At 39.0% G+C, this 24644-nt stretch overlaps 2 protein-coding genes across 3 annotated transcripts in view; one reads left to right on the plus strand and one right to left on the minus strand.

Moving 5' to 3' along the window:
* Positions 1-3398, plus strand: part of LOC103814215 (rap1 GTPase-GDP dissociation stimulator 1-like) — a 31507-nt gene extending 28109 nt beyond the window's left edge. Inside the window, 1 exon segment of the mRNA XM_018911015.3 lies at positions 32-3398. Within this exon segment, the coding sequence (XP_018766560.2) occupies positions 32-165 (134 nt within the window). The 3' untranslated portion in view covers positions 166-3398.
* The window catches only part of TSPAN14 (tetraspanin 14), a 34001-nt gene continuing 11241 nt past the window's right edge, over positions 1885-24644 (minus strand). For both annotated transcript variants that reach the window (XM_018911014.3, XM_009087512.4), the window contains exons 2-9: positions 21412-21509; positions 15454-15504; positions 10815-10961; positions 9854-10024; positions 9164-9289; positions 7918-7962; positions 7254-7373; positions 1885-5521 (exon numbers count right to left, since the gene is read on the minus strand). In XM_018911014.3, coding sequence (XP_018766559.1) covers positions 5450-5521; positions 7254-7373; positions 7918-7962; positions 9164-9289; positions 9854-10024; positions 10815-10961; positions 15454-15504; positions 21412-21492 — 813 coding nt within the window. In that variant the 5' untranslated portion in view covers positions 21493-21509 and the 3' untranslated portion in view covers positions 1885-5449. The remainder of the gene's footprint in view (positions 5522-7253; positions 7374-7917; positions 7963-9163; positions 9290-9853; positions 10025-10814; positions 10962-15453; positions 15505-21411; positions 21510-24644) is intronic.

The following is a 24644-nucleotide window of genomic DNA, read 5'->3' on the forward strand; positions in this document are numbered from 1 at the left end:
AACTAAAGTCATCATTTAATTTCCCATTCAGGTGATCTGAGACAAGAAATAGAAGAGGACAAGATCAAAGACACCCTCGAGCAACTCTGCAGTCACAGCAATGCAGATGTGGTCAAGGAAGCCATCACAACATTACAAGTTTTGAGAGGAGAGACACCCTCCTAACCTCCCTTCTCCCACATGGCAAGCCAGCACTGCTGCTGAGGCACACACCACCAGCTTTGCAACCCTTGCATTTGTCATGCTGCTGCACAAACAACACTGCTGAAGCCCAGGTGCAGCTCCTGCTTTGAAAGCTGTGTATAAAAACCTCCTCATTAGCACATCTCTTCGGCCTGATACTTGCACCACTGCTGCTCTTCACTGAGCCGCTAACACACAGCAGGAAAAAAGTCCTGTCAAGCAAATGGGGTTGGGAAACATCACAGGAGAAACATCAGGCAATCAACACTTGTTACACATTTTTCAGTGGCTTGGTTTTGTGATATTAGGATACACACTTGCAATTTTTCTTGTATCAATGGGACTATAAAATATTTATATAAAAGCCTTAAGCTTTTATCATGCAAGCTGAAACATGAGTTAGATTAAAGCTGTAGCTTAAACAATGCAAAGGGACAACGGACACCAATCCAACATCTGCACATTGTGAATGACACTGTGAGCCCAACTGTTGGGTGAACATATCAAAACCAAAACTAGCTTTAAGTTAACTCCCCCTTCAATCTCCAATTTTAAAGCCCATCTCTAAAACTACCTGCTCCTGTCACAAGTTATATTACGAAATACTCAAGGCTACAGTCTTGCCCTGACTTTAGAGTTGCACCTACTGGAATGAGACTCTGCAGAAGCAAAGTTCCCAAGAACTTTGACCACACTGTGCCTGGACAAGACGCAGAAATAAAGCCAGTCAGAAATTACAAGTGGGCAGGGGTGAGGATGCAGAGGCAGCCAGCACCCCTTTATCACCCATACAAGAACCTGGGTTTAACTTCAGATAATGGGGAAAAAAAAATGTAGCAAAACAAATGTCTCTGAACATTTCTGTGGAATCCTTTTCTATTTAAAAAGGTCACAGATGAGAAGGTAAGAGATTAATTCCACAACTTGTTCTTATGGGAAATTTTTGAAGCAGTTGAAGGTACATTGCAGAGTCATACTGTCCAGACCTAGAAGATCAAATTCAAAACAATGAAGTGGTAGAGACTGAAAAGCTTGGGAGCAATAACTTTTTTTTTTTAGCCAGCAGAAAAGCTATTGGGAAAAAAATAAACAAGGACTGATCTTCAGAAACCTATTATAAAGCAGACTGTATTTAGAAGTCAACAAGGCTTCATGTTCTCAATTTGAGAACAACTGGCTTATGTCTGCAAACAAATATGATAACTTTGCTCCTGCAAAAACTCTCCCACTTGCAAAACCCAGTAACACTACTTAGCCCATGACACTCATCACCAAATATCGCTCTCAGGAGTAGCCTTGAGAAAGGGAATTTCATAAAACCACCCAAGAGAGGTGACATTGTTGAGTAACACACAAGCAAGTCTTGACCACATAATAGGAGAAAAGAAAAACAGCACTTCTAACTTTTTTTGACGCCCAGAGATTTAATAGTTACTCTACACCATTCTGCAGCTCTTCACCTGTTCATGGCTTTCCATTAAAAATGCAGAGAAAAGCATCAGTCTCATCTCTTATTCAAGAACTCAAACTGAAAAGAAAAAAATATAAAGAATTAGTTTCAGCAAAATACAAAAACAAGCACCCCTGGACCTTCACCCTTCCTGGGTTATCCACAAACTGCAGTCTCAGTAGCCAGTCTAAACTTTTGATAGAAATATTAGTGACTGCAAGCAACAAATCTCAGGAATCAAACTCCAGGAGTAGAAAATATTGAATTTTATTTAATCAAATTTAAGGCTTGAGAAAAAAAAATATATTGAAAGTCACTCAGAAAAGCCATCTCAGAAGAGGAGACAGGAGCTCCCCTCCCAGTGGCCGAACAATGTTCAAGCTGCATGACAATGCACAGGCAGTAAGGGGAAGAAAGAGGGAAGGATGGAATGAGGATACAAAACCCAAGGCAATTCTACACCTAAATCAATGGCCACAACAAGCTCCATGGACTGGGAGCACAAGTCTGTCCACATGGCACTGCATGAGCTCACCAAAGCTAAAGATCTCTTGGGAAGAAACATTCAGGTTTTCACAAGGCAACCCAAGGTCCTTTGGTCACTGCACTTTTTTCAGTGCTTATATTCATCCTCCTCTTCATGTCCAGGGAAACTGTGTCCAAATGCAGTTCTATCAATAACACCAGAGGCAGCTGCACTGTCAAACACACTGACACATACATACATTGCCTAACGGAAAAAAGTTGTGCTCATTTCTGAGAAATAAAAGTGATCACATTGAAGTTTGCTTCTCTCAGTCCAGTTCTTCAAGTCTGACCTCTTTTGACATCTTCATGAAAAACCCTGGTTCCACTGTACTGTTGGTGAATTTGTTCCAAATGCAACCACGGAAATCTCAACATCAACAATGTATCAGACCTCTCGGTGAGATCACTGAATTAATTTTCCTTTGAGGCTTCAGAGGCAGGCTCACACACCCAGCTGCTTTTGCTGACAAGACTTTTTTTAGACCATAACCTAAATCTTTAGCCATGAAATCACTGCAGGTCCACAGAGAAGGTGCTAAATAAATCTAAGTAGAAAGTGTTCCCATTACAAGTCAGAAATCATGCCAGCCACGCATGGGTGTACTTCAGAACACAGAGGGGCAAAACAACCTAGAGCCCCAAGATATTAAAAATTATACTGAATAAGCACAGAGAAGTTTATCCACAGTGGCAAAAAAGACAAATCACTCCATGAATTTAAAGGTACTAAAGTAAGTTGCGTTTGTCTCCAATTCAGTTCCAAATAACTGAAACGCTGATACAAAGGCTGGTGTTAACATGGCCAAAGCCATTAAGAACAAACTGTGGAAAGACAATACTTCAGTTAAATTCTGGTTTGCATACAAACTGTACTTCAAAAAAAAAATAGAACAACCAAGTATTAATTAGTCTTCAGGTAACTTGGCAAGACTTGCAGACCCTGGATTCTAATCTGTAATGCTGGCTCTTGTCAGCAGGTAATTTCAGTGCATGAGCTCCACAGCCATCTTTGACACCAGAATGATTTTCACCAAATCGCTGGAATTCCTTCCTAGCATTAGGAGCTGGCTGTGTCAAAAACTGGCAAAGGGAAATGCACTCCCTAGCTGGTGTTTTCAATGCAATGTTTTATGACTAAAAACTTCCAAATCGGAATCTTCCCTCTCCAATTTTTCATACATCAGATTATTACACATAACCGTAACCAAGTAAATTGGCTGACGAGGTGTTACAAAGTTTCAAGCACCAGAATTTAAAGCAAAGTTTGCTGGCCACTGCTCTCCTGCTTACCAAATTGTAAGTTGTAGTACAATCACACATTTCTGGCTGCTCCTCGTAGATCAGATTCAACAAATAGGTAATGCAGACCTCAAATTCACAGCTTTACAGAAGAAATGCCTCTTGCTCTCCCCTCAGTGATCTACTGCTATTGCTTTCTTGTTGTATACCAAATTTAAAAAGTCTCATTGTACTTCCAGCCACTTTCCTTTCAGGTCTTCAGATGAGTTAACAGCAGACTCTTCTCTGCTACTGTAAGGAAATCAGCCATCCTTAGACAAGCTTCCTTTTCCTGTTGTGTCTCAATCACTGGCCAGAAAAAGAACTATGGAAGTTTAAGTACACATGAGCACTGTCTGAAGTGCTTCAGATTACAAGCTAGAAGGATGTCTGGACAATCCACCAGACACAAAGATTCTTACTGTTTATCAACTTTTGCCAGTGAAATGTTTGTTACTACATGCATAGTAGAAAAAAAGGACATAATATATTAAAAGCTTGGCTTCCAAAGAAAGCCATAAACTTTAGAAAGACAAGTATTAAATACTTCAGGCACACTACATATAGTAAAATATCATTATAAAAATAGATACTTTTCTAAAATTTACACTGTGTTAGGCACTGTAAGTGAGCCTGCTCTCCCTGAAAACCCTGGTGCCACTGGAAGCAGTAAATGATGTTAGTGATATGGCCCACAGTAAGACTGACAGCTACTTCCAAAAACACTTCAGCCACAGACTTCCACCTTATAGCTAAGGATACAACACCAAAGTCTTACAGAGGAGACTGGAACTCCTACTGACCTACAGATTCATCTACTAACCCCCACAAAGGGAGGACTGGAAGAAGAATTCACTTCTCTCTTGATTAAAATGAAAACCCCAACAGAAGGACTAGTTCAGCTTCATGTAGAAAATGACTAAAGAAATCATTCTGCTTCATTGCATTTTGATTCACATTTGAACCATGAACCAGGCAGAACTGATGGCTCAATAGCCTTATACAAGACTTTAAAATTCAACAATATTTTGCTAAATCTGTACTTCCCTATTTAAAAACATATTCCAGTAAGGATTAACACTGAATTTTCTAAGTCTTTTATCAGTCCTGGTAGTGGCAGTTAAGACTTGTGAAGATCAACATAGCAGTTGTGACAGAAACTAGAGGAATAACAAAAGCCATCAACAGCTAGCACAGCATGCTTGCTACCTACTGAAACAAGCTGCATTCTGAAGTGTATGCAGACAGCACTTTTTAAAGCTATTACTGATCATTGAAAGGATAAGCATTTTGTAAGAGGTTTTTCTTCTATAAATAAAGAATATTTACATTTTTCTTAGACAGGAAACAGCATCAGGGCTTTACACCCTCTTGCATGAAATGGAGATTTTTAAGACTTAATGCTACAGACAGTCAGATTTTTCCCATCCTGGGAGCTGGCTTGCATTTTTCAAAACAGCATGGGGTTTGCACAACCCAAAATCAACTGAAGATCTAGACATTTTGTGATTTTTTTTTCCCAATTTCCAATTATGGTTGCTGGATACGTTGCCAAAAACGACGGGATAAGTCTCCTGGAGAGATTAATACGATTGCAAGGTTCTGAAGAAATCAGCATGAGACATTTAAAAAGATTACATTTCAAGACAGAAGACAGGAGTGAAGACAGAACAATCTTCTTAGCAATCCTTCAAGCAAAGGGTTTACAGCAGTTTCATGGCTCCCTGCTACAGTCTTTAAAATCTGTTCTGCCAATGTCTTGGGAAATTCCATTTCTTCCTCAGAGATCAATGCTGGTTCACTGGGTTGTCTTGCCAGAAAAAAGGTAGCATGTGTTTGGTGATTCTTTTTTGTAATAGTTCCTAAGAAAAACCATGAGCAGGGGAAAAAAAAATCCACATAAGGCTTTTAACAACAGGAGTATTTCACGGTCTGTGCATTTCTTCTGCCTTGGTGTCCAATCAATAATCTTAACATACTCTGTCTTGCAACATGGGTCTGCTTTCATATTCAGAAGGCATTACTTGCCTTTACAGCTTCAATATCAGAAATCAATGTCCTGGCTAGGAAAATCCCAAAAATCTAAAAAGAAAAAAAGATACCATTTTGTGAGATAAAACACTTGCAATGCACCAGTCTGCAAGATGTTTGTTGGCAGGCTCAAATATCATTTCATAGCCAAGCTCATCCATCAAAGCATAGCTATTACTAAAAGGTAATAAAGACAACAGAATCCTGCAGGTAATAAAACTCATGAGAAAGATGCTTTCATGTAAAACTTCACCAGCCTTCAAAATAATAAGCTTTCAGATGTCTTAGAGCTAGAACAAATCCACTTAACCAAGTCTGAGTGTCATCAACACCCATGCTTACCTACAGCTAAAGCTACAAAGCAGACATTTGCATTCATTCCACAACTTTGAATAACAACCCAGTCAGTTTTCAGATCAATTTTTTTAAATACAGACAAAATGTACAATTACCTGTACTAAAATGAAATTCTTGTCACAGACAACAGAGTAGTCACAGATTATGCAGAGACATTTTAAATTTGAAATTTTAACATTCATGTCAGTTCTCAGGGAAATCTTCCTTCACCGAGGATAAACTTGTAACTCGGCAAATTTCCTGAAACATTCTTACCAGTAATATAAAACTGGGGTGAAGTTTTGGAAAGCTGAAAGATTTCATTTAAATGTAGTCAGGTCATGTCTATTTCTCAGTCCCACAATAAAATAGCTTAATGCACAAGAAAGAACCAGTTGGAAAATACAAACAACTGAAAGTGGTTTCACACAGCCTTGGGCCATGAACAGAGAACAGCATTGTCAAGTTATTGTCAATCAACACATTGCCAAAAGATTCAACTTTGTGTCTTGACCATTTTCCTAGCAAGGGATGTTGTTCTCAGCATAGCATTTCTCAATCCAGTGGACACATTATCACCAGATAGTGACAAAAACATATCAAACCCCAAGCTACAGAGGGCAGTATTACCAGGGCAGAAGAAGAGTATAGCGTGCTAGCAAAAGACCTAAGTATTGTCAATTACCTGGAAAATCCTCTCTGTAGGAGAATTTCAAGTTTGTTTCCCATTTAAGTGAATGAATTTCATAGCATGGAAATTAACACAGTGCAAAAGACTGCCACAATGAAAGGAGCATCCACCCTGAAAGCAGCAATGTAACATGCTTTACTGAGAGTTTCAGCTCCCTCTCTGATGTACCAAGCACTGATGAGGTAACAGAAATGTTTCCAATGTTACCATCTGGTTCTGCTAACATCACATTTGCTACCTGGTCACCTATTTCTGTGCTCTTACATTCCCAACCTTTTTGAGCAGCATGCTGCAACCACTGCAGGTTACCTACAGCTGGCTGAGGTAACCTCAGCATGAAGGATAAGGCTGTGTCTTAGTTCAGGTTTGTGATAGAAGGCTGGAGCTCAGATCTACTGGAGCAGACAGCAGATACCCCCTCCTAAATGACATTGAAACACAGGGAATATTTTATATAATAATCATATATTACACATGACCATATTATTATTACAGTATATATATCCCAATTATTACACACACTATTACTACTGCACTGTATTTTTTTAATAACCCTCAGAGCTTTGTGCAACAGATGTTTGCACACTAACTCTCCTCGACTATAATTTATGGTGTTTCTGCCAGCCTCTTATCATACCTAAAAAATTCCACATTCAAAGTATATTTTACCTCTGTCCATAATTACTTTTACCATCAGCAGGTCTTTATCTGCAAACATGAAGTTCTTTTCCAAAGAATCATAACAATAAAACTAACCTGGAGCAGTGAGATGGCTATGAAGACACCTGCAACAATGTATATATTTCGGGGTAACCAAGCTTCAAGTGCGTGGATACATCCTTTGACAAAAATCTGATCATCCCATTGACTTTTGCTCTGAAGGTAGAAAGGAAGAATGAGAATATTACTTGTCTGCTCAAGTTTACTGTAAGAGCAATCACATGATCTAGCTCGGCTCATGTTCTGTCACTTTTGCAGTAAAGTTTTTAAACACACTTCAAAAATACACATCTGAATCAGGGAAAGTCAGACATTGATATTTGCATCTTTCTAATAAACAGGATTTTCAGGAACACTGTAGAATTAGCAGATAATAGACTAGCAAATAATAGATGGTCAAATCAGCAAACAACAGATCAGCAGATTTAGCCTATTACAACTGGTAACTGAAATGCACACTTGAAATCCAAGTCCTATCCCTTTTTGAAAGCCACCTTTCCCCTCAGCTGTTCCCCACTTGTTTTCTCTCCCCTCACACAGTAGGCTACTTTAAACAAAGAACAAGGTCTACCTTGCTCTATCTGTAGTATGATGTAACACAGTTATTAGTTCCTAGAATTTTGAGCTGTCACATCTGTCAGCAATACCACCAGTTTTAGTCTTGTCTGTGCAGCACAGAACATGACAGACAGCACCTTACCTTCTTTCTGATATCATAGCCACACTGTGTATTCACAACTTTTTGCTGCAAAGCAAAAGAGATTTTAAATAAACAAATCAATTTACTTGTATTCACTTCTGTTCACAGCAAGTTTTTCTACCTTTTATATCCATAAACAGATCAATTGTCAGAGCCAACCATTTTTAAAAGCATTTTTAGCAAAAGCAAGCAAAGCCCTACCAGAACATATGAAAATTAATGACAAAGCAAAGGTGTGTACTATAGATGATATCCTGCACCAGAAATCTCAGCTGCTTCTACCACTTGGCATTCAACTAGCAACTTTTTAACATGAAAACTGCACTGCCAGCACACACGTGAGACACCTGCATTTACAAAGCCTAAATTTTTATTGAAATATTACTCACATTAAACAAATTTAAGCATCCTTTTGCCCCCTTAAATATAGCACCAGCAACAGACAAATGTGCAGTTGAACAGTACTGCTCCCAACTAAGCTAGAAAATAATTACTGGGGAATCAGAACATGGAATATGCCCCTGATGAGGGCTTTCCTTGGCTGATTTCCAATTCAATCAGAAGCCTACCAGGTATTAAATATAACTTACCAATGGTTCTCTCAGCACAAGGATTGCTGGATGGATTTTAAGCTGTAAGTATTCCCAGTAACACCATAAAGCACTATAAGTTAGCCCCTACCTCCACATTTTAGCATCTGCTGCAAGGCTCAAAAGTTTCACAAAGTTTAGTAAAACAAGTTAACCAATAAGCACCTAAACCTTGCCAAAACCAAGGACTGACTCAGAAGCTTGAAACTTCATACATGAGTACTTCACTGATTACAGACAAACAAGCAGCAAATGGAGTTACTCCTGCCTGTCTGGCAGAGGGGTGGTGAAACATTAATTCCAGCTAGGGTAAACACACTCTTAGAGCTCTCAGCTCTTTACAAGCCAGAAAAAGGGCAGGGATTCAAGGAAGCAACACACTGGGAATAAAAAAAAAAAGCCAGACCCCAGTGCTTCAGATCCAAACCATGCCAAAATAACTTTAATTCCTGGTGACAACACATTTTCAGTTAACAGGTTGCCACATTTGAACTTTAAAAAGAATGCAACGGAAGCACAAAAAAAAAGTTTGTCTGCACAAGAGTGATTTTTGGTCATTTAGGACACCTCAAAGCCCTTCAACACCTTATTCAGGAAGTACTTCCTGCCATAACTTGACAATCTCGGGGCAAAAACAAAGCCAGGAAACAACTTACAGCGGGATCAGGTATACAACAGGAAAAAGGAACTCCGCACTTCTCACGACTTTTGCTTTCACTCTTGCAGTCAAAGTAGATGTTGAAGTCCCAGTCTTCTGGACCTTGGGCACCACAGCAATGGTTCTGCAGCAGATAAATACATTCCAGGAGTTTGTTCAGTGGATAAATTATCTCTAAAATATCTCCAAGCAGTAAGTGTTTGCTTACAAATCTTCACTATCCCTAAGTCTGTGCAGAATCAATGACAACAGCTGAGTAAAAAAAATTAATAGGAAATCAAAGCAATACATCTGGAATACTACTCCTGGAAACAGGTGTCAGCACGTCAAGAAAAACAATAAAAAATATCACTTTAGATGTAATTGTCATACAATCAGTTCCATTGATTGTAAAATCAAAAAATTTTTTAAGAGAAAGCTTTGTCTTAGGGAGCGAGGGAACGGGGAGCAAATGAGAAAGGTGATAGGCAGATGTATGCCTGAGAGCTCCCACAACAGACATCAGAACAAGCCCAGACCTCAGGGTATCTTCCCTCCCTGCTGCTTTCAATACAGAAGGAAGAAAACTAGCACATCTGTAACACAGTACTATTAGCTACAAATTATTATAATTCTATTAAAAAATGAAAACTTTAAAAATCTATATTGTCCTAGAAGGCATCAAAGAAGTGACAGGATATGAACTTACAATTCTCTGTAGTGAATCAATGATGTTCTGGAGGTCAATGTCGTCACGGTAGGATTTAATGTTATTCTCAAAGAATTCTTTTACCCTGTCCCTCACCCAGTCCTGGAACAGGAAAGCCATAACTGCTACTGCCAGCTCCAACAGGAATATAAACACAATTGTTCCACAGAACTGTAAAAAACACAAGTCCTAAGTTAGAAAATATGAATTCATTTTGAATGCTTTCCTATACCACCAGAAACAGAGACAGAATTAGGTTCAAATTTTGATTCAGTACAGATACTGAGCACAGTGAGAATACAAGGTAAAGAAACCCCAAGAGGCAGTTATCCTTTTGGTTTTGTCACCTGAACTTGACAATAAAAAGACCAAAGTCATTATTCACAGCAGTGAAAACAAAACTAAATGAGAATCAGTAAAACACAGGGCTAAAGAAGTCTTTATTACTTCTTGGATTGATTCTGATTTCACAATTTTTTAGAATTTTTTGTCCAGCTTAGCTGTTTTCAAATCTAAAGCAAAGAAGAAGCCTCAGTATAAAAAGAACCATTTAAGAAATTTTACATCAGCCACTGAAGTCCCAAAGTTTTGCCAACATATACAAAAAACTCCAAAGTTTTGAAGGGATTTTGTTCCACTACACGATATTCTCTCAGGAATTCCTAACGGACTAAGCATGTTCCATAACAACATGATGACAGATTCTGATATACCTACTATATCATCACTGCAGAGCAGAGCAAATTAAAAAAGGCAGGGAAGAACATGTTCCACAAAAAGGAGAATAGATAAGCTGGAACCTTTCAATCCCGTTACTCGGAGGTTTGTCAAGGCAGCAGGTTTACCATATACTTTGCCACAAACCAAATTCTATCATGAATTAGCTGGGTTTGCTCCCAGTTCTTCATCATTAGCAGCTTTCACACATATAATAACTCCCTCATGTAATGATGTTACTTACAAACTTCAGGAGGCAGATGTTTTCTCTCAGTGCTCCCACACAACCAGCAAATCCCAAAGTAAACATCACTATTCCCACCACTAAGACAAGCACCACAGGGTCCAGACCGTGAAGACCAGTCACCTTTGTCAGATCAGACAACACACCCTGCAAGAAAAAACCAGAACAGAATGTGACCACTGTAAGCATCTCATTCACTCAGCATTCCTTCTGGATGATTTCCACATGATTCCAAATGAACTGGTTGCAAACCCTTGAACTTGCCAACAGTGACACCAACAAAAAGAGTCTTGTTGTAAAGCGGTCCTTGACAATACCAGCTCTCTTCACCCCAGCAGAGGAAGTATTAAAGTTATAGCTAGCAATTCTTTTAGTAAGTTTCTCAGGCTACATCCTCCAACATCTATTTGCCAAACAGAATTCCACAAGATGGTGCCAAAAGCTCAATTCTATCACTGAATGTTCATTTAGCTTCAAGGTAAAAGAATTAATGTTTTATATCAACTTGAAATGCATCAAGAAGGGCAATCCAATACCATGATCTAAAAAATATAATAGGAAAGCTTTTCCAGTCCTAATGTTTAAGTGGGAGAAAGGGAAAGACATTCTAAGGACAAAGCACCTTATGGATGACATTTGAAAGAGGGAAATAATATTTTTTTTTTGTTTTCAAGGGAAGCATATTTTTCTTCTCTTTTTAGTTACAACCCTTCTAGTGCTAAAGCCATAGTAGTGCTCCTCCAAACTCTTTCAGAAATATAAAAGTATAGTCTAAACACTCCCCTTTCACCCCTGATAAATATTATTACACCAAAAGCAGTCATCTATTCTCTTTATTTGCAATTTGCCTAACATAGAAACAATATTTTCTTTTTTGTTAACTATCCAGAAACCACTGATCTTGACAATAATCTTTGCTATGAAGCCTGTGTGCTTAGATTGCTAAATCTATGCGAACACGATGCTAACACAGTGAAAACCTTCCCTTTACTTCCTAGATTAGGTTTTGAAAAGTTATTACAACACCTACACCACTAAAATGCCATCAAATACACATAACAGGATTCTCTTGGGATGTGCAAGAACAAGATGGAACATGCAGAAGACAGAAGGGACAAACAACAAACTCTTCATGAGAATGATTTGCAGGGACACCCAGGCAGCCTTGCAGTAGTCTGAGTGTTCATCATACAACCATCAACAACACACAGCATTTTAATAAGGAAATATTTTCACTTTTGAAACAAAGAAATAAAAAACAACACAGCACAATATCCCATCATCACACATCCACTATTATTTTTTATAAAGTAAACTTTCAAGGTAACCATGTTTGGCATAAGAAAAATATCAGAGAGACTTGCAATAAACTGCCTAATTCTTTCAATAAAATGCAAATTACCATCTTTCTACCAGGTTCCATGTTCTAGAATGAAATGCAAAGGATATACATCCTAAGATAACACCTTGGAAAAACTCCTATCACTTCTTATTCAACTGCTTACTTAACAAAATAAAATCTACAGCATTAGAAGAAAATGAGCCCTTGGAGGAACTCCATCAGCTGAAGACATTGATTAACAGTACTGCAGTGTTCCACAAGACTCCATCTTCTTTCATAGCATGTTCCATAAGAGATTCTATCAGAGCTGTTAATTTGGCAACAGCAAGACAGAGCTGTTTACATCAACACTGGCTGATGGGATGAATAGGAAAAAAAAAAAAAATTAAACTGTAGCACTCAGAATTGCCTTGCAACAGCTGGTGACTAACACCTGAAACAGGCTATTACAAAATGGTCCCAGTTTGTTGATAATGTTTTACCAGTCACACACTTCCATTTTTAAAAACAGTTACACCTCACAGCTTACAAACTTGGTTTACCTGGTTAATTATGACAGTCCCACCTAATCAAACCTTGGCTCAGACCCCACAATCAAGAAACACCTGTCAGGATCAGACCATCCTTGTAGAATCACTGTGCTGTGAAACCAAACCCTGTGTGACCAGGGTGCTGAAACATTCATAACCATTGCCAGCCATCTCCCTCCAACACCCAAACTCAAGCTTTTTGTTTTCAGACAATCTCACTTGCTCAAGCAACATTTTTTGGAAGATAATTTCCTCTGATAATTTCCAAAGCATGTTACAAATAGGAGGCAGGAACTGGGCTTTATTATTCAACCTAGGATGTCACTGGTCCACAACATTTTCTTCACATTCACACTTAATGTTTACAACATTCTCTTATAAAAAGAGGGTTATGGGGATTTTGCCTAAGAAATTATGTTAAGTCAGAAAGGAAGGAAACAATGGAATTAATTCAGAAAACTCTAATCCCACCATGTTGCTGAAGACACTCCTGCCTGTGCCATCTGCACCTGGTACAAACAGGCTGCCCTTTACAACACAGATTTCCTCAGGTGTACAGGAGTGCAGCCTGATACCTGCACTCAGTGTCAGACATTCTGTAACAAAATTCACACTTCAAGTCTTTCTTTCAGTCACACAGAACAGTGCCTTATTTGTCCATGCCCTTGAAGTCCCTCTAATCAACAGTCTTGATTTGAAAACTGAATGCCCCCTCTCCATTTGTTATTAGCCACAAACTTGCTGGAATGACATGAGGCTGACCAGCCTCCAGTTTCCCAGATCTTCCTTTGTGTCCTCCTTGAAACCATTCTAACAAAAACTGGTTTCCTGATAAGAGGGCTCCGAGTTATTCACCTTGTTTCTACCACCACTTTACATTAATTCACTCTTCGACTTTTGCAGTATCTGTTATTTGACAGATATTGACTCTTAAAATTTTATGCAAGTTAGCTTTTACGTGACTGTTCAGAATAACCAAAGCTAGTTACAAAATCATAAGGATGGGCCAATTAGATACACCAGTTAGAGAGACTGGATCAAATAACAGGAGTCACAATGGTAACATTTTTCCACGTAGTATTTTCAATGCTTCTCACCAACCAGCAGTATCATTTCAATATATTATCAGCCAAAAGAGAAGCACAGAATTAATAGCCAGAGAAAAAGACAGCTGAGGAATTAATCTGTACTCCTACAAAATCAGAGAAATTAAATGGACCTAATGGACTTCATGTTGTGGTAAGAGACAGGATGTTCAGAACTCTTCCACCACCTGTAGTTTATCTTTGGGTTTACCACTGCAGCTCAGTTTCTGCAAAGTTTTTCTCTTACTTCCCATCTATTGTTCACTGAGATGTTTATCTGTAAAATACAGGCACGACTGGCTGAAGAATGGCACTACTCTGAAAGACTGAAAACAGCACAGAACAACTGAAATAAAAATAACGAACCGATTTCATGAACCATTCAGAAGTTCATAAGCACAGGAAAGGCTTTGAAGGATTTATTTGCAAGATAGCAGAGAGCAGAAAGAGCTCAGGAAAAGTTCCAAAAAAAGACAGAGTCTGCCTTTTAGTCACTTCAGTGTACCATAAAGCCAATCTGGCAAATGGAAGTATTAGTCTCCAGCCATACAGATCCTATGTGCTTGTGTACAAAAGAGAAGAATGAACATTAGAGAATACAAATTCAAGGCAAGTTTAACAACCTCCTTAAGGGGTTGGAAACAAAATTCTTTTGTAACAACAAAGTAGGAGGCAAATGCAGCTGTGTGTCAAGACAGGTTTTCAAATAGCCATGACAGCACTACTCTAGTTATGAGAATATGTGCAAGCACATGGGGAGCAGGGAGGAGGAGAATAAATACCTCCAAATTAAAAGCACCATAAAACTCACCTCCAGAAAGCAGAGGACTGTAAGAACCTCTCTGCATGTGGATAGCTGCTCTATGGAACCACTTCAGTTAAGGAAAAGTGAACATATGATGGCAATTGAAGTCTTACTAGCTCATGGCACAACCTGCCCTCCACTCCTGCCTGAGATGTAGATCAGTCAATCTAGTAATGGTCACTGTCTCCTGGTGCTTGAATTCATTAAACCCATACTTTTACAGCCATTCAGTGGGGGAACCATTCATTTCCATACCTGTATCATTCTGTTCTCTTGTAACAGGAGAACTCTGAGCACACAGGCATGTAACTTCCTTCAGCTGAGGAAGTTTTTTAGCTACAAGAAACCTTTGCTAAAAATAAGTTATTCAGCTACATCATGTTCCCCAGTTTTGTTCCTCTACATGGAAACAATCACTTAAGCACTCCTTGGGGAATAAAGTGGACAACAGATGGCCAACAGACTGGGAGCATCTTTCTGAAGTATTTCAAATAGACACATTTAGATTTAGTGGTGCTTTTTAACATATAAAGACAGCTCATACCCCTCACAAATATTTATTTATAATAAGAGGAGGTGAGTAGAGAAATACAGATTTCAGAAAACATGCTTTGGAAGAGAACTTGTATATAAAAGCTAAATTCTGCCCAGCATCCTGCTCTTACAAGTTCATAAAAGAACTCTGAATATCAAGGGTCACAGCTTAACTCCTGACCAGGGAGAAGAAGCAAATTCCAGCTAAACTCAGTTTAGATTACTTGAACATGCTCCTGAGCTCAGATGTTACATTTAACTTTTGCTGCTTCCTGAGGAAGTAGTTTCACGGGAGCAGGAGGAGGGAGCCACTGAAATAAGACCAGTCATCTCTTATCCTTACCTTTTCACTCCATGCCCACAGACCAGCTGCAAGAAAGGCCACTCCAGCTAGCTAAAATTAAAAAAAAAATTAATTAGATATAATAATAAACCACATTATCAAAAAACTTAGCTAGTAGCACAATTGCTTAAATAAAACAAATACTGCCTGTAATTTGAGACAACAGAAATGGGATCTTACTCCCCATGAGTCCATCTCTTACAAAAATTATTTGAAGGGCATTTATTCCACAACATTTACACATTTTATCTTCTGCATAATCTCCCGCAGTTTGTCTTCTGAACCCTTATTCTGTTTAAAACCATATGAATCAAACTAGATTAATGGTCCATTTGCTTACTTTCCATAAGCACCAAGTGTAACTTACAACAAACCCCCCACTAATTCATATGTTTGAACAATAAATACTCCTGAATTACAGTCACTCAAAAAAAGCAAGAGTTCCTTATTCTAATATTTTATTCCCTTTCATCAATGCTCAGGCAACTTGTTTTTAACAGCCAATTTCAAGAATCAAACTAAAATGATCTCTCATAATTTTCCTGTCTATGCAGGAATTATTCTATGCCATAATCTGGATTGAGCAACCAAAACCACCACTAGCACATGGAGCTAGAACTGAGCCAAGCAGTACTAAATACACTGCCAGAAGCAACAGCACAGTGAGTACTCACCTTGGACTCTGAATCAGTTAAGAACATCTAAAGTGATCATTTGGATCAAAACATAACTTAAAAAATACTATTAAAACCACATCAATATAAACAGAATATTGACCCAGATTATCCCTAGATCTTAAACCAATGATCTTCAGATCAAAAAAAGCAAGGAAAATAGTCAGTAATCAAACTTGTATGTCATTAAGTTGCACAGTGCATGTAATTGATGCATCCTTCATCCTTCTTACTCTAAATGCTCCAGGAATGCTGGGAGACAGATAAAGACAGCTGGTATAATTTGCAGTAATTAAGGTAAATTACACAGACAGATGGATTTTTGGAAATTTTTCTACAGAAAACAAGGTGGGAAAAAATAATTGGGAAGACATATTCCAGTCTCTGTATATAAATTAAGGGTACTAGAACATTAATATTGTGCTATTGAATTTGTAAACAGGGTGACCTCTTCAGACTGCCTTCCATTATAATTACCTTCTTAATTAAATTTCAACAAATTTTTGATTACGTGGATTTTTCACTAGCATGCATTGTTCTCACCTTTGAACATGAACTTTGCTCTCATGTTTTTGTAAAACATCCAGTTTCAAGAAAATATACTGCTTTTGCAAATTTATTTCCATAAGCATCTGTGCAAACTAGCTACAAGTAAAATAGAGTTTATCAGAAGAAAAATAAACTTAGTCTCATTAAAGCAATGTGAATAAATCTAAAACCTAACTCAGCTAAAACAAGCAATTCAAAAATTTCACTAGAAGCAACCAAACCAGATACATTAAAAAATTCTTTTGCAAAACTCCAGTAAAGTATGAGGTACTTGCAGAAGAAACAAAGCCATCAGCCACTACACTGACAGGGGCAATTACCAAAACAACCAATCTGCAACAACGTAAAATCGTAGTGAAATGAAAAATGAAATTAAATCCTTTTGCTTCAAAGACTATGTGCAACATACTTTAAAGAATCACACTGAAAACCATTGCAAAAACACACCATGGTGATCAAACTAGCTGAGCAGTCAGGTGTGATTGAGCACGCCCAGAGTTCTACAGAGAATCAGCCCCCAGAAAATACCCTCTCTAATACACCTGCACAGAGGCATCCAAGGGATGGCTGCAAGGCAGACCAGGGAACTGATCCTGCCTAAACTAAAGGGCAAGTTTTCACCTCCTTCAGCCCACTGAACTAAATGGCTGAGTGAATGGGATAACGGGGAGCAGAGAAGAAGCAAGGACAACTAAAAGTGTTCCCAGGGTGAGAGTAGGCTAGCCAACTATTTCAAAAAGCCAACCATTTTGAAACTTGCCTTTCACCAGAATCTGAACATGTAAACAAGAACAAACTGGATTTTCCAATTCACTGCTGCACTGCAGAGTCCTTCAAGCCATTTATTCCATGAAAGGTTAGATGGAAACATACACAAAGCAGCTCAATTGTGCCAAAAACTGAAACACTCTTTACCAGCATTCACTTCTTTCCTGCTTTAGAACCGATACATCCATTTTTTAACATTTTGCACCAATATGTAGGCACTGCTCAGATGTACAATACTGATGTCAACTCAGTGACACTGTGAACAAATGGGCACTTTTAAGCATCACCCATTCATCCATTCCCTATCACATTTTGAATTCCTATGATTCCTATGACTGTGTTGCCAGAATCACACTACCAACTGGGAAAACAGGGCTAATTTCTAATGGTTCTCAGATGTAGGCAGCTCTTGCAAAACAACTCTGGCACACAAAGTGATTGTGGGCCAGTCTGTCCCTAGGTCTGATCAGCAGCAACAGGAATTGCATGCAGTTTTTGTGTATTCTCTCAGAGAATACATTTCCCATTCTCTGGATAATCCTTTTTTACACTGCACTCCACCCATGCTAAAGCAATCAACAGCCTGCAGTCCTTCCTTCCTATCCTTTACTCTTCAGAGACTCTTCCTCTCAGAGCAGGAAACCACCTGGTGGTGCATTCTCTCCTCTTCCTGGCACAGCATTGCTGTTTCAGAAGTTCCTGGAAAACAACATACATAGCAAAAGCCAAGAAAATCTTATGCTAACCTGGGTCTTCTCTTGTTTTTCAAAGAGACAAACTCAGAATTCTTTTCCAGAACTGAAGACAATCTCTGACTTTCATCACCACACCAAGAGCAAAATGGCAAATCTCCTACAAAATGAGTAACAAGTTCTGGTTTTGCCTACAATAACACTTAAGAGTCACACAGAACTACAAACTTTTAGAAGATAATCCCAGATGGCAGTAGCTAAAAGCTATTTTACCCTCCCCTCTCAATTCTTGTGAAAGACAGGGAGCTCATATGCAACATAAAAGGCTTTGGCAGAGCACACATGCTCCTCACTCCACTGAAACAGCTGAGGTGCAATTCTCAATCTACCCCAAAAAACACCCTTCCAACTGGAGGCAAAGCAGCAAGCACCAGAAGAGCTCACTCAACTGCAGAACGAAGAACAGAAAGGTGCCAAAACCAAGCTCTTCACCTGGCATTGTGGCAGTCTTTAAATTGCACCATGACAAATGAAGTGATTTGACCCAAAAAAAAAAAAAAAGGCTTTCAAACACAAAAAGGTCCAGCCTTCTTATCTTGCTCTCTGCAGGGCTATCTTAATGGCTGCAGTACTGCCTTATCACCTCTCATTAGCAAGAGTGTACTTGGACAAGCTAAGTCTTGTGAGCACACCTAAAGAGCAAGATGGAAACAAGGTAATCACACATGAAAATCATGCCTAGGCAGAGTCTTCCTAGGCCCTCCATTCCCTTTCTTAAAAGAATAGAGAAGTGGTATTACAAGCCAGCAGTGCACAACTAAAAGCCAGAACTTTCTATTCCCAAGTCACTCAGCTAAAAAAAAGGAGACTTCCAAAGAATGAAGATTTCTAAAGGGTGATTACACTGAGCTTGCTATTATTAGTCACATTTGCCCTCTTTGAGTTCAATATTTTGTTTAATCCCAATCTATGTGAACTGTATTTGAAGCATGACACAAATTGCAGTAACCACTCCGTGAGAAGTCGAAAAATTCTGAGAATTTCTACATCACCACGTGTTTTAAACTTTATACAGACAATGACATCTTCAGAGCTGCAATGGGAAAGTCAACATTTAACTTTAATAACTATGTCAGAAGAACAAATATAACTATTTTCCTGCAACTATTTACTATTACCTGGTTTGTGCATCAACTGTGCATAAAAACAGGAGAGCTCTAACAGCTTATTTGGGCAAAAGGCCCTCGTACAATCCAGCTACATCCATCTCTCATCCTCTAGAGCAGCCAGGCTCACTAACAAATGTTCACATACAAGTTCCCAGAAGCACCTGTCCTGCAACCCAAGGAAAGTGAATCAAAACTAACATTCCCTCACAAGTAGCCCATTAAAGGCTACTTGTAAGTTATGGTTACATTTCCCCTTCTGGTTTTGTAGTCCTTCAGTTTTTTTAGATGTGCACAGAAAATTCACTCTGTTTCACAAATGGTGAATTTGTAGTCATTCCAGGCAGCAGGATTTCACAGGCTCCTGAATCTTTGTGTCAGCTACATGATTCATGGATTGCCTATAGGGGTGTCTACCTTCAACATTTACATAGCTTGTTCTACGACTAAAGGTGCCAAAAATCTTATCCACAGAGCTGTAGCTGCACATCATTTACTAGGTCAGCCTGATAACATCAACAGAAGCATCAGGCCCTTTTGTTGAGGAAGCTACCAGGATTTCAAATACCTGTTCAGAAAGCTAATTCCTCCAGCCAACAGATCAGCTGAAACACTCAGGTTGTATTATCAATTCTCCTCAATGTTTTGGCATCTCTTTAAAAGCTTTTCTTTAAAGAACAGAAAAATCTTTATATCTTCATCATTCATCTCAAGAGAAAGTTTAAAAAAAAAATAGTGACTGCAGAGAAGAAAAAAAGATACAAAATTTATTCCTGTGAAAAAAAGAGAGGCAAATTCTTGACAGTTTTCTTCCCCTTACAGCAAAGACAAAAAATTTCAGTTTAAAAGATTGTCAGAAACAGTCACTCATAGACCCCTCTTCATGAGACACTCACTAGAAAAAAGTAGAGGTCTAGAAGAATCCTATTATGTTCATGAACAAGAGTGTTGATTTCTCACATATCCCACCACGAACTTCTGAAGAACATCCATCTAGTTATGAAGTGATTTCTCTGAAAACCAGAACAGCATGACAAGCATCACTTCTCACTGTGCCACACTCCACCACGGGTACGTGGGAAGTGTACAACACGGAACAAAAGGAACTGCAGAGCTGGTGGCTTGTAAGCACAGTTTTTGACCTGTTGAATCCTCAATTGAGACACAGCAAATATGCCTAATGAACACTTGCACTATGCAATATTGTAGCAAATTAACCCTTCACGGAACAAAAGTTTCTGCAAATCTTTTCTGCCCAGGTATCCACAGGAAGATAACTCCCCTGTGGTTTAATGCTACAGCATCATGCTGGAGCATTTGCACTAGTAAACAAAAGGTGGTGACAGCAGCAAGAAGTTCTGTGGTTTTCAGCAACTTTACTGCTAGCACTGGACAAGTCACTTTATCTGCACTCTTCCAGGACTACTCATGCTTTTCATGACTGCAGTTCTAGGACTTCAGGTGCAAACTTGTTAACATTTGACCTGAAAGTTCCAAAAGGAATTAATGAGTTGGTCTGAATTGCTTCCTCACCTTCCTCTCACAGACATCTTAACTCTTTCTGGTGCAACACTATGCTCTAACCTTTAAAGGGCTCTTTTCCAAGGCAGGTGCTTCATTAACATCTAAATCCACTCATGTATAGTTGTACCTTTTCACACTCACAATTCTAAACATTACAGGCAGGTTAGTCCATAGCTAAGTATTTCAAGACTGCATCAGACAATTCAGCTGCCCACAGAGCATGACATGTGCTGCCAGCTGTTGACACATCCCTGAGGAAGCTCCTTTCTTCTCTTCTGCATAGTGTATTTACAGCTACACCACCCAACAATGATCAAAGATGATCTGAAAGGAAACATTTTAAGAGGATTCTTTTAACAGGAAAGCAACTTGACATGGATAATACGGATACTGAGTCCTCACACTTTCAGTAATACTTTATTTCTCATAAAGGTGAGCTTCTTCAATTACAAAACACCCGGGGCATACTATATATCAGTTTCCTGCTTTCACACTACTATTTCAGCTTGTTCTCTTACCAGAGTAATGAAGTTAATAAAACTTAGTTATGCCTAAATTATTTCAGCCTCTACATTTTGTACTCACCCAAAAGACAATGTTGTAGCTGAAGAGCAAGTATTTGTACCAACAGCTGACTTCTGCATTAGAATATCGGTAATAGTGCATCTTCTATGGCACAGCCTCTGCACAAAAGAGAAACAATGATGGGATTAGGTAAAGATTTAATGATAAAAGGCTCTTCCCAGGTCTCTCTTGCTCTGTTGAGAAAGAGAGTAGAGTAATCTGTACCATATGCCATCAAAAGGTATTTTCAAAGTCGGCTCACACTTCCACTGACCCTACACTTCCTTTCAGTTGATTACTAATCTTATCTTTAAGCACCCTAATGTTATAACAGGGCAGGCACACCCACAAAGGAAACTCACTATACAGTTAGCCTAGGAAGATCACATCAGCAAGCTGACACTCATCTGTGTTCTCACTCTTTCAAAACCGCTTTACTTCTGCAAATCGTGCTTGGACTTTTCCACAAACCCTGTGGATTGTACATCCAGCAATCCAGCTAGCAGGATATCCAAAGTGGTTACCTGAAATCTCTGTGTCTCTGGATTGCTGGATTTGTAAATACAAATACCTTTTGTATTTACAAAAGGTAATTGTACCCAGCTCTTCCATATTTGCATGTTCCTTTACCAGATCATCTCCTTTAAGAGGTTTTATTCTCAAAAACCGAAGTCCCACCATTTAAAACCTTCTGCTCTGTGGAGTTTGGTTTGCTTCCTTACACACACTAGAGAGATAAGGTTCAAGCACAACTCTTGCTCAAGTATTTCAGACAACTACAGCTGTTCAGAGAATCATAACTAAACCACCTCTGCAGAAATGCCATGCATAAGAAAAACAGAACAGGCTGTGAATTCAGAGCAGGAATAAGCACTTGCACAGCCCTCAGATTCTGGACAGCTGAGTGCTGCCTAAGACAGATGAGCAGCATTTCAATCCTCCACTTTCTTGAGGTAAATACCAGTAGAAAGTTTGCAAAGGCAAGGAAACAAGTATTGAAAATTTTCAAACACCTCCTAAAAAAAAAAAAAAAAAAAGTTCTGTCCTATGCTGGTGAATCACAGACAGCGTGCAAAAACCAAGCCTACCCAGTAAAGTCTGAAATCCAGACCATGGAATGGACAAGTGAACTGCACCACATCCACAGCTATGAGAAGATGAACTAGGTTTTTTGGGGTTTTTGTTTTTGGAGTTTCTTTTCCTAGAAAGGAATCTGCACCTCAATATAAAAAACATTCCCACTTACAGAAGAAACAGAAGTTGTCTTTGAGAATCCCATCCAGTACAGACTAGAGTGTGAATTAATACTTCAGCTTTCTATTTCTAGAGCTCAGATGTTGATTTCCATATAACTTTAACCAAACACTGAAAATATGTTTTCTTCCTTCACCTTATAACTTCTAAGGCATGGTCCATTTATAACAAAAAACATTTAACTTTCATTAAAGCAAAGGAAATTGTACTTTTTGGCAGTATAGGCAGTGACTGGAAAGGACCTTCCTACAAGTGGCCAGCTGTACCACATAAAAAGAGTTTTGTAATTTAGTTACTGACCTTTGCAACCCATCCAATGTTACAGACAAAATTTAGGAACCTTTACAACTGCTATGAATCACAGCAAAGGACTCTAACTTAAGCACCATCCCCTTGCTTATCTAAGTTCACAACTGAGCAAATATAAGAAAAGGAACAAAGACTGGTTTTCCCAACTTTATTTCAGTTTCTAGCTCCAAATGGCAATTCACATGTCAACAATCAATATGCATACACTTGTCCAAGTCATTCAGTCTGAAGTGCCTGGGAAAGAGAGGAAAGAGAGGGCACAAGAACAGAATCCCACTAATCTGAGCAGGGTGCAAGGCTCATTTGCATGAGTGCAATCCCATTTTACAGCAGTACACTGGCTGGCAGTGCAAATACATCCTCCAGATGCAGACACACTGAGGCCTCCATCCCTGTTGTGCCCCCTCCCTCTGAAAATCAGGAACCTGGTAAAAGACTGGAGAAGCAACTGCAAAATGCACATAAGGAGCATTGCTTTTGGTGCTGCTACATCTACAAAAGAGAAGGCAGCAGGTTGCATTTAGCCAGCACATCATTAAATTTCACAAAAATGAGGTTCTGCTAGACAAAGATGCTTAAAATATAACCTGAGGCAAAAAGGCAAGCACATCACTTCACAACCTGAAGTTTAAACATTATCTGAAGACTTTTTGTCAGGTTACCTTCCCTGGCATTGGACTTACATTCAACTGTTCAGCCCCAGCTTCACTGAAACTATTCACAGGAATAAGAGGATTAAAAGTATCCTTATTGACAAGCACTACTCCCCACCTACCTCACTGTTTCATGCACCAGCTTGCAAGACATTTCTCCATGCTTCAAACAACTGCTAAGATGCCTCAGTCAACACCAATCACAGTACTTCAGCAGAATGAAAAAGTAAAACACTTTTTCAACATACACATTTCTAAATGCTCAGAAATGATGGGGGGGGGGGTGTATTACCAGTACCAGCAAGAAGCTGTCCTGTAACAGCACACAGCTTCTCAGACAGATATTAGCTTCCAAACCACCGGCTCTCTCTTAAGAGCTGATTTGGCTTGCTCTGTGCTTACCTCCATCAGAATTCTTGTGGTGGTTCTTGACAGACCACTGAACACAGTATGGCTGGTATGGGAGCAGCATAATAAATCTGAAGTGCAGGTATGTGTTTTTGTTTTTTTTCCACTAACACTACAAACAAATGAGGCAGTCCACGCAAGACTACAGAGCCACCCTCCTCGGGTTTATACTAAAAGCAATCATGTTTCCTAACACAGAAGGCATCTGTAACCAGTCCAGAAATCTGCTTGTCAGTAATTCACTTTGTTCACAGCACAGGCTGCATAGCTATGGTTAGGCAATACTAAAAACACTTGGAAGATTAAAGCAGTATGTGGGCAGCACAGACTAATAATGTTCTCTACTGTGTTTCAGACAAAGCAAGTCACTTTGTGTCAGCTGACAGTTATCACCCACTCACAGCAACAGGAATTTCTAAAAATCAAATACAGAGCCCTGCTGCTTTGGCAGAATATAATTTTGTCTTGGTGTTTACAGCTTTAGTGAGAGGGGGAAAAATGTAGTCATTCATCAAGAGGATACTGCCATTTCCAGAGCTTTTCAACACCCACAATTCCACTCTTACCTTCAAAATGCTACAGCAGTGATACTCCTAAAGTATATTCCTAACTCTCATAAAACACATAATG

This window comes from Serinus canaria, chromosome 6 (assembly GCF_022539315.1).
Source record: "Serinus canaria isolate serCan28SL12 chromosome 6, serCan2020, whole genome shotgun sequence".
NCBI classification, from domain to species: domain Eukaryota; kingdom Metazoa; phylum Chordata; class Aves; order Passeriformes; family Fringillidae; genus Serinus; species Serinus canaria.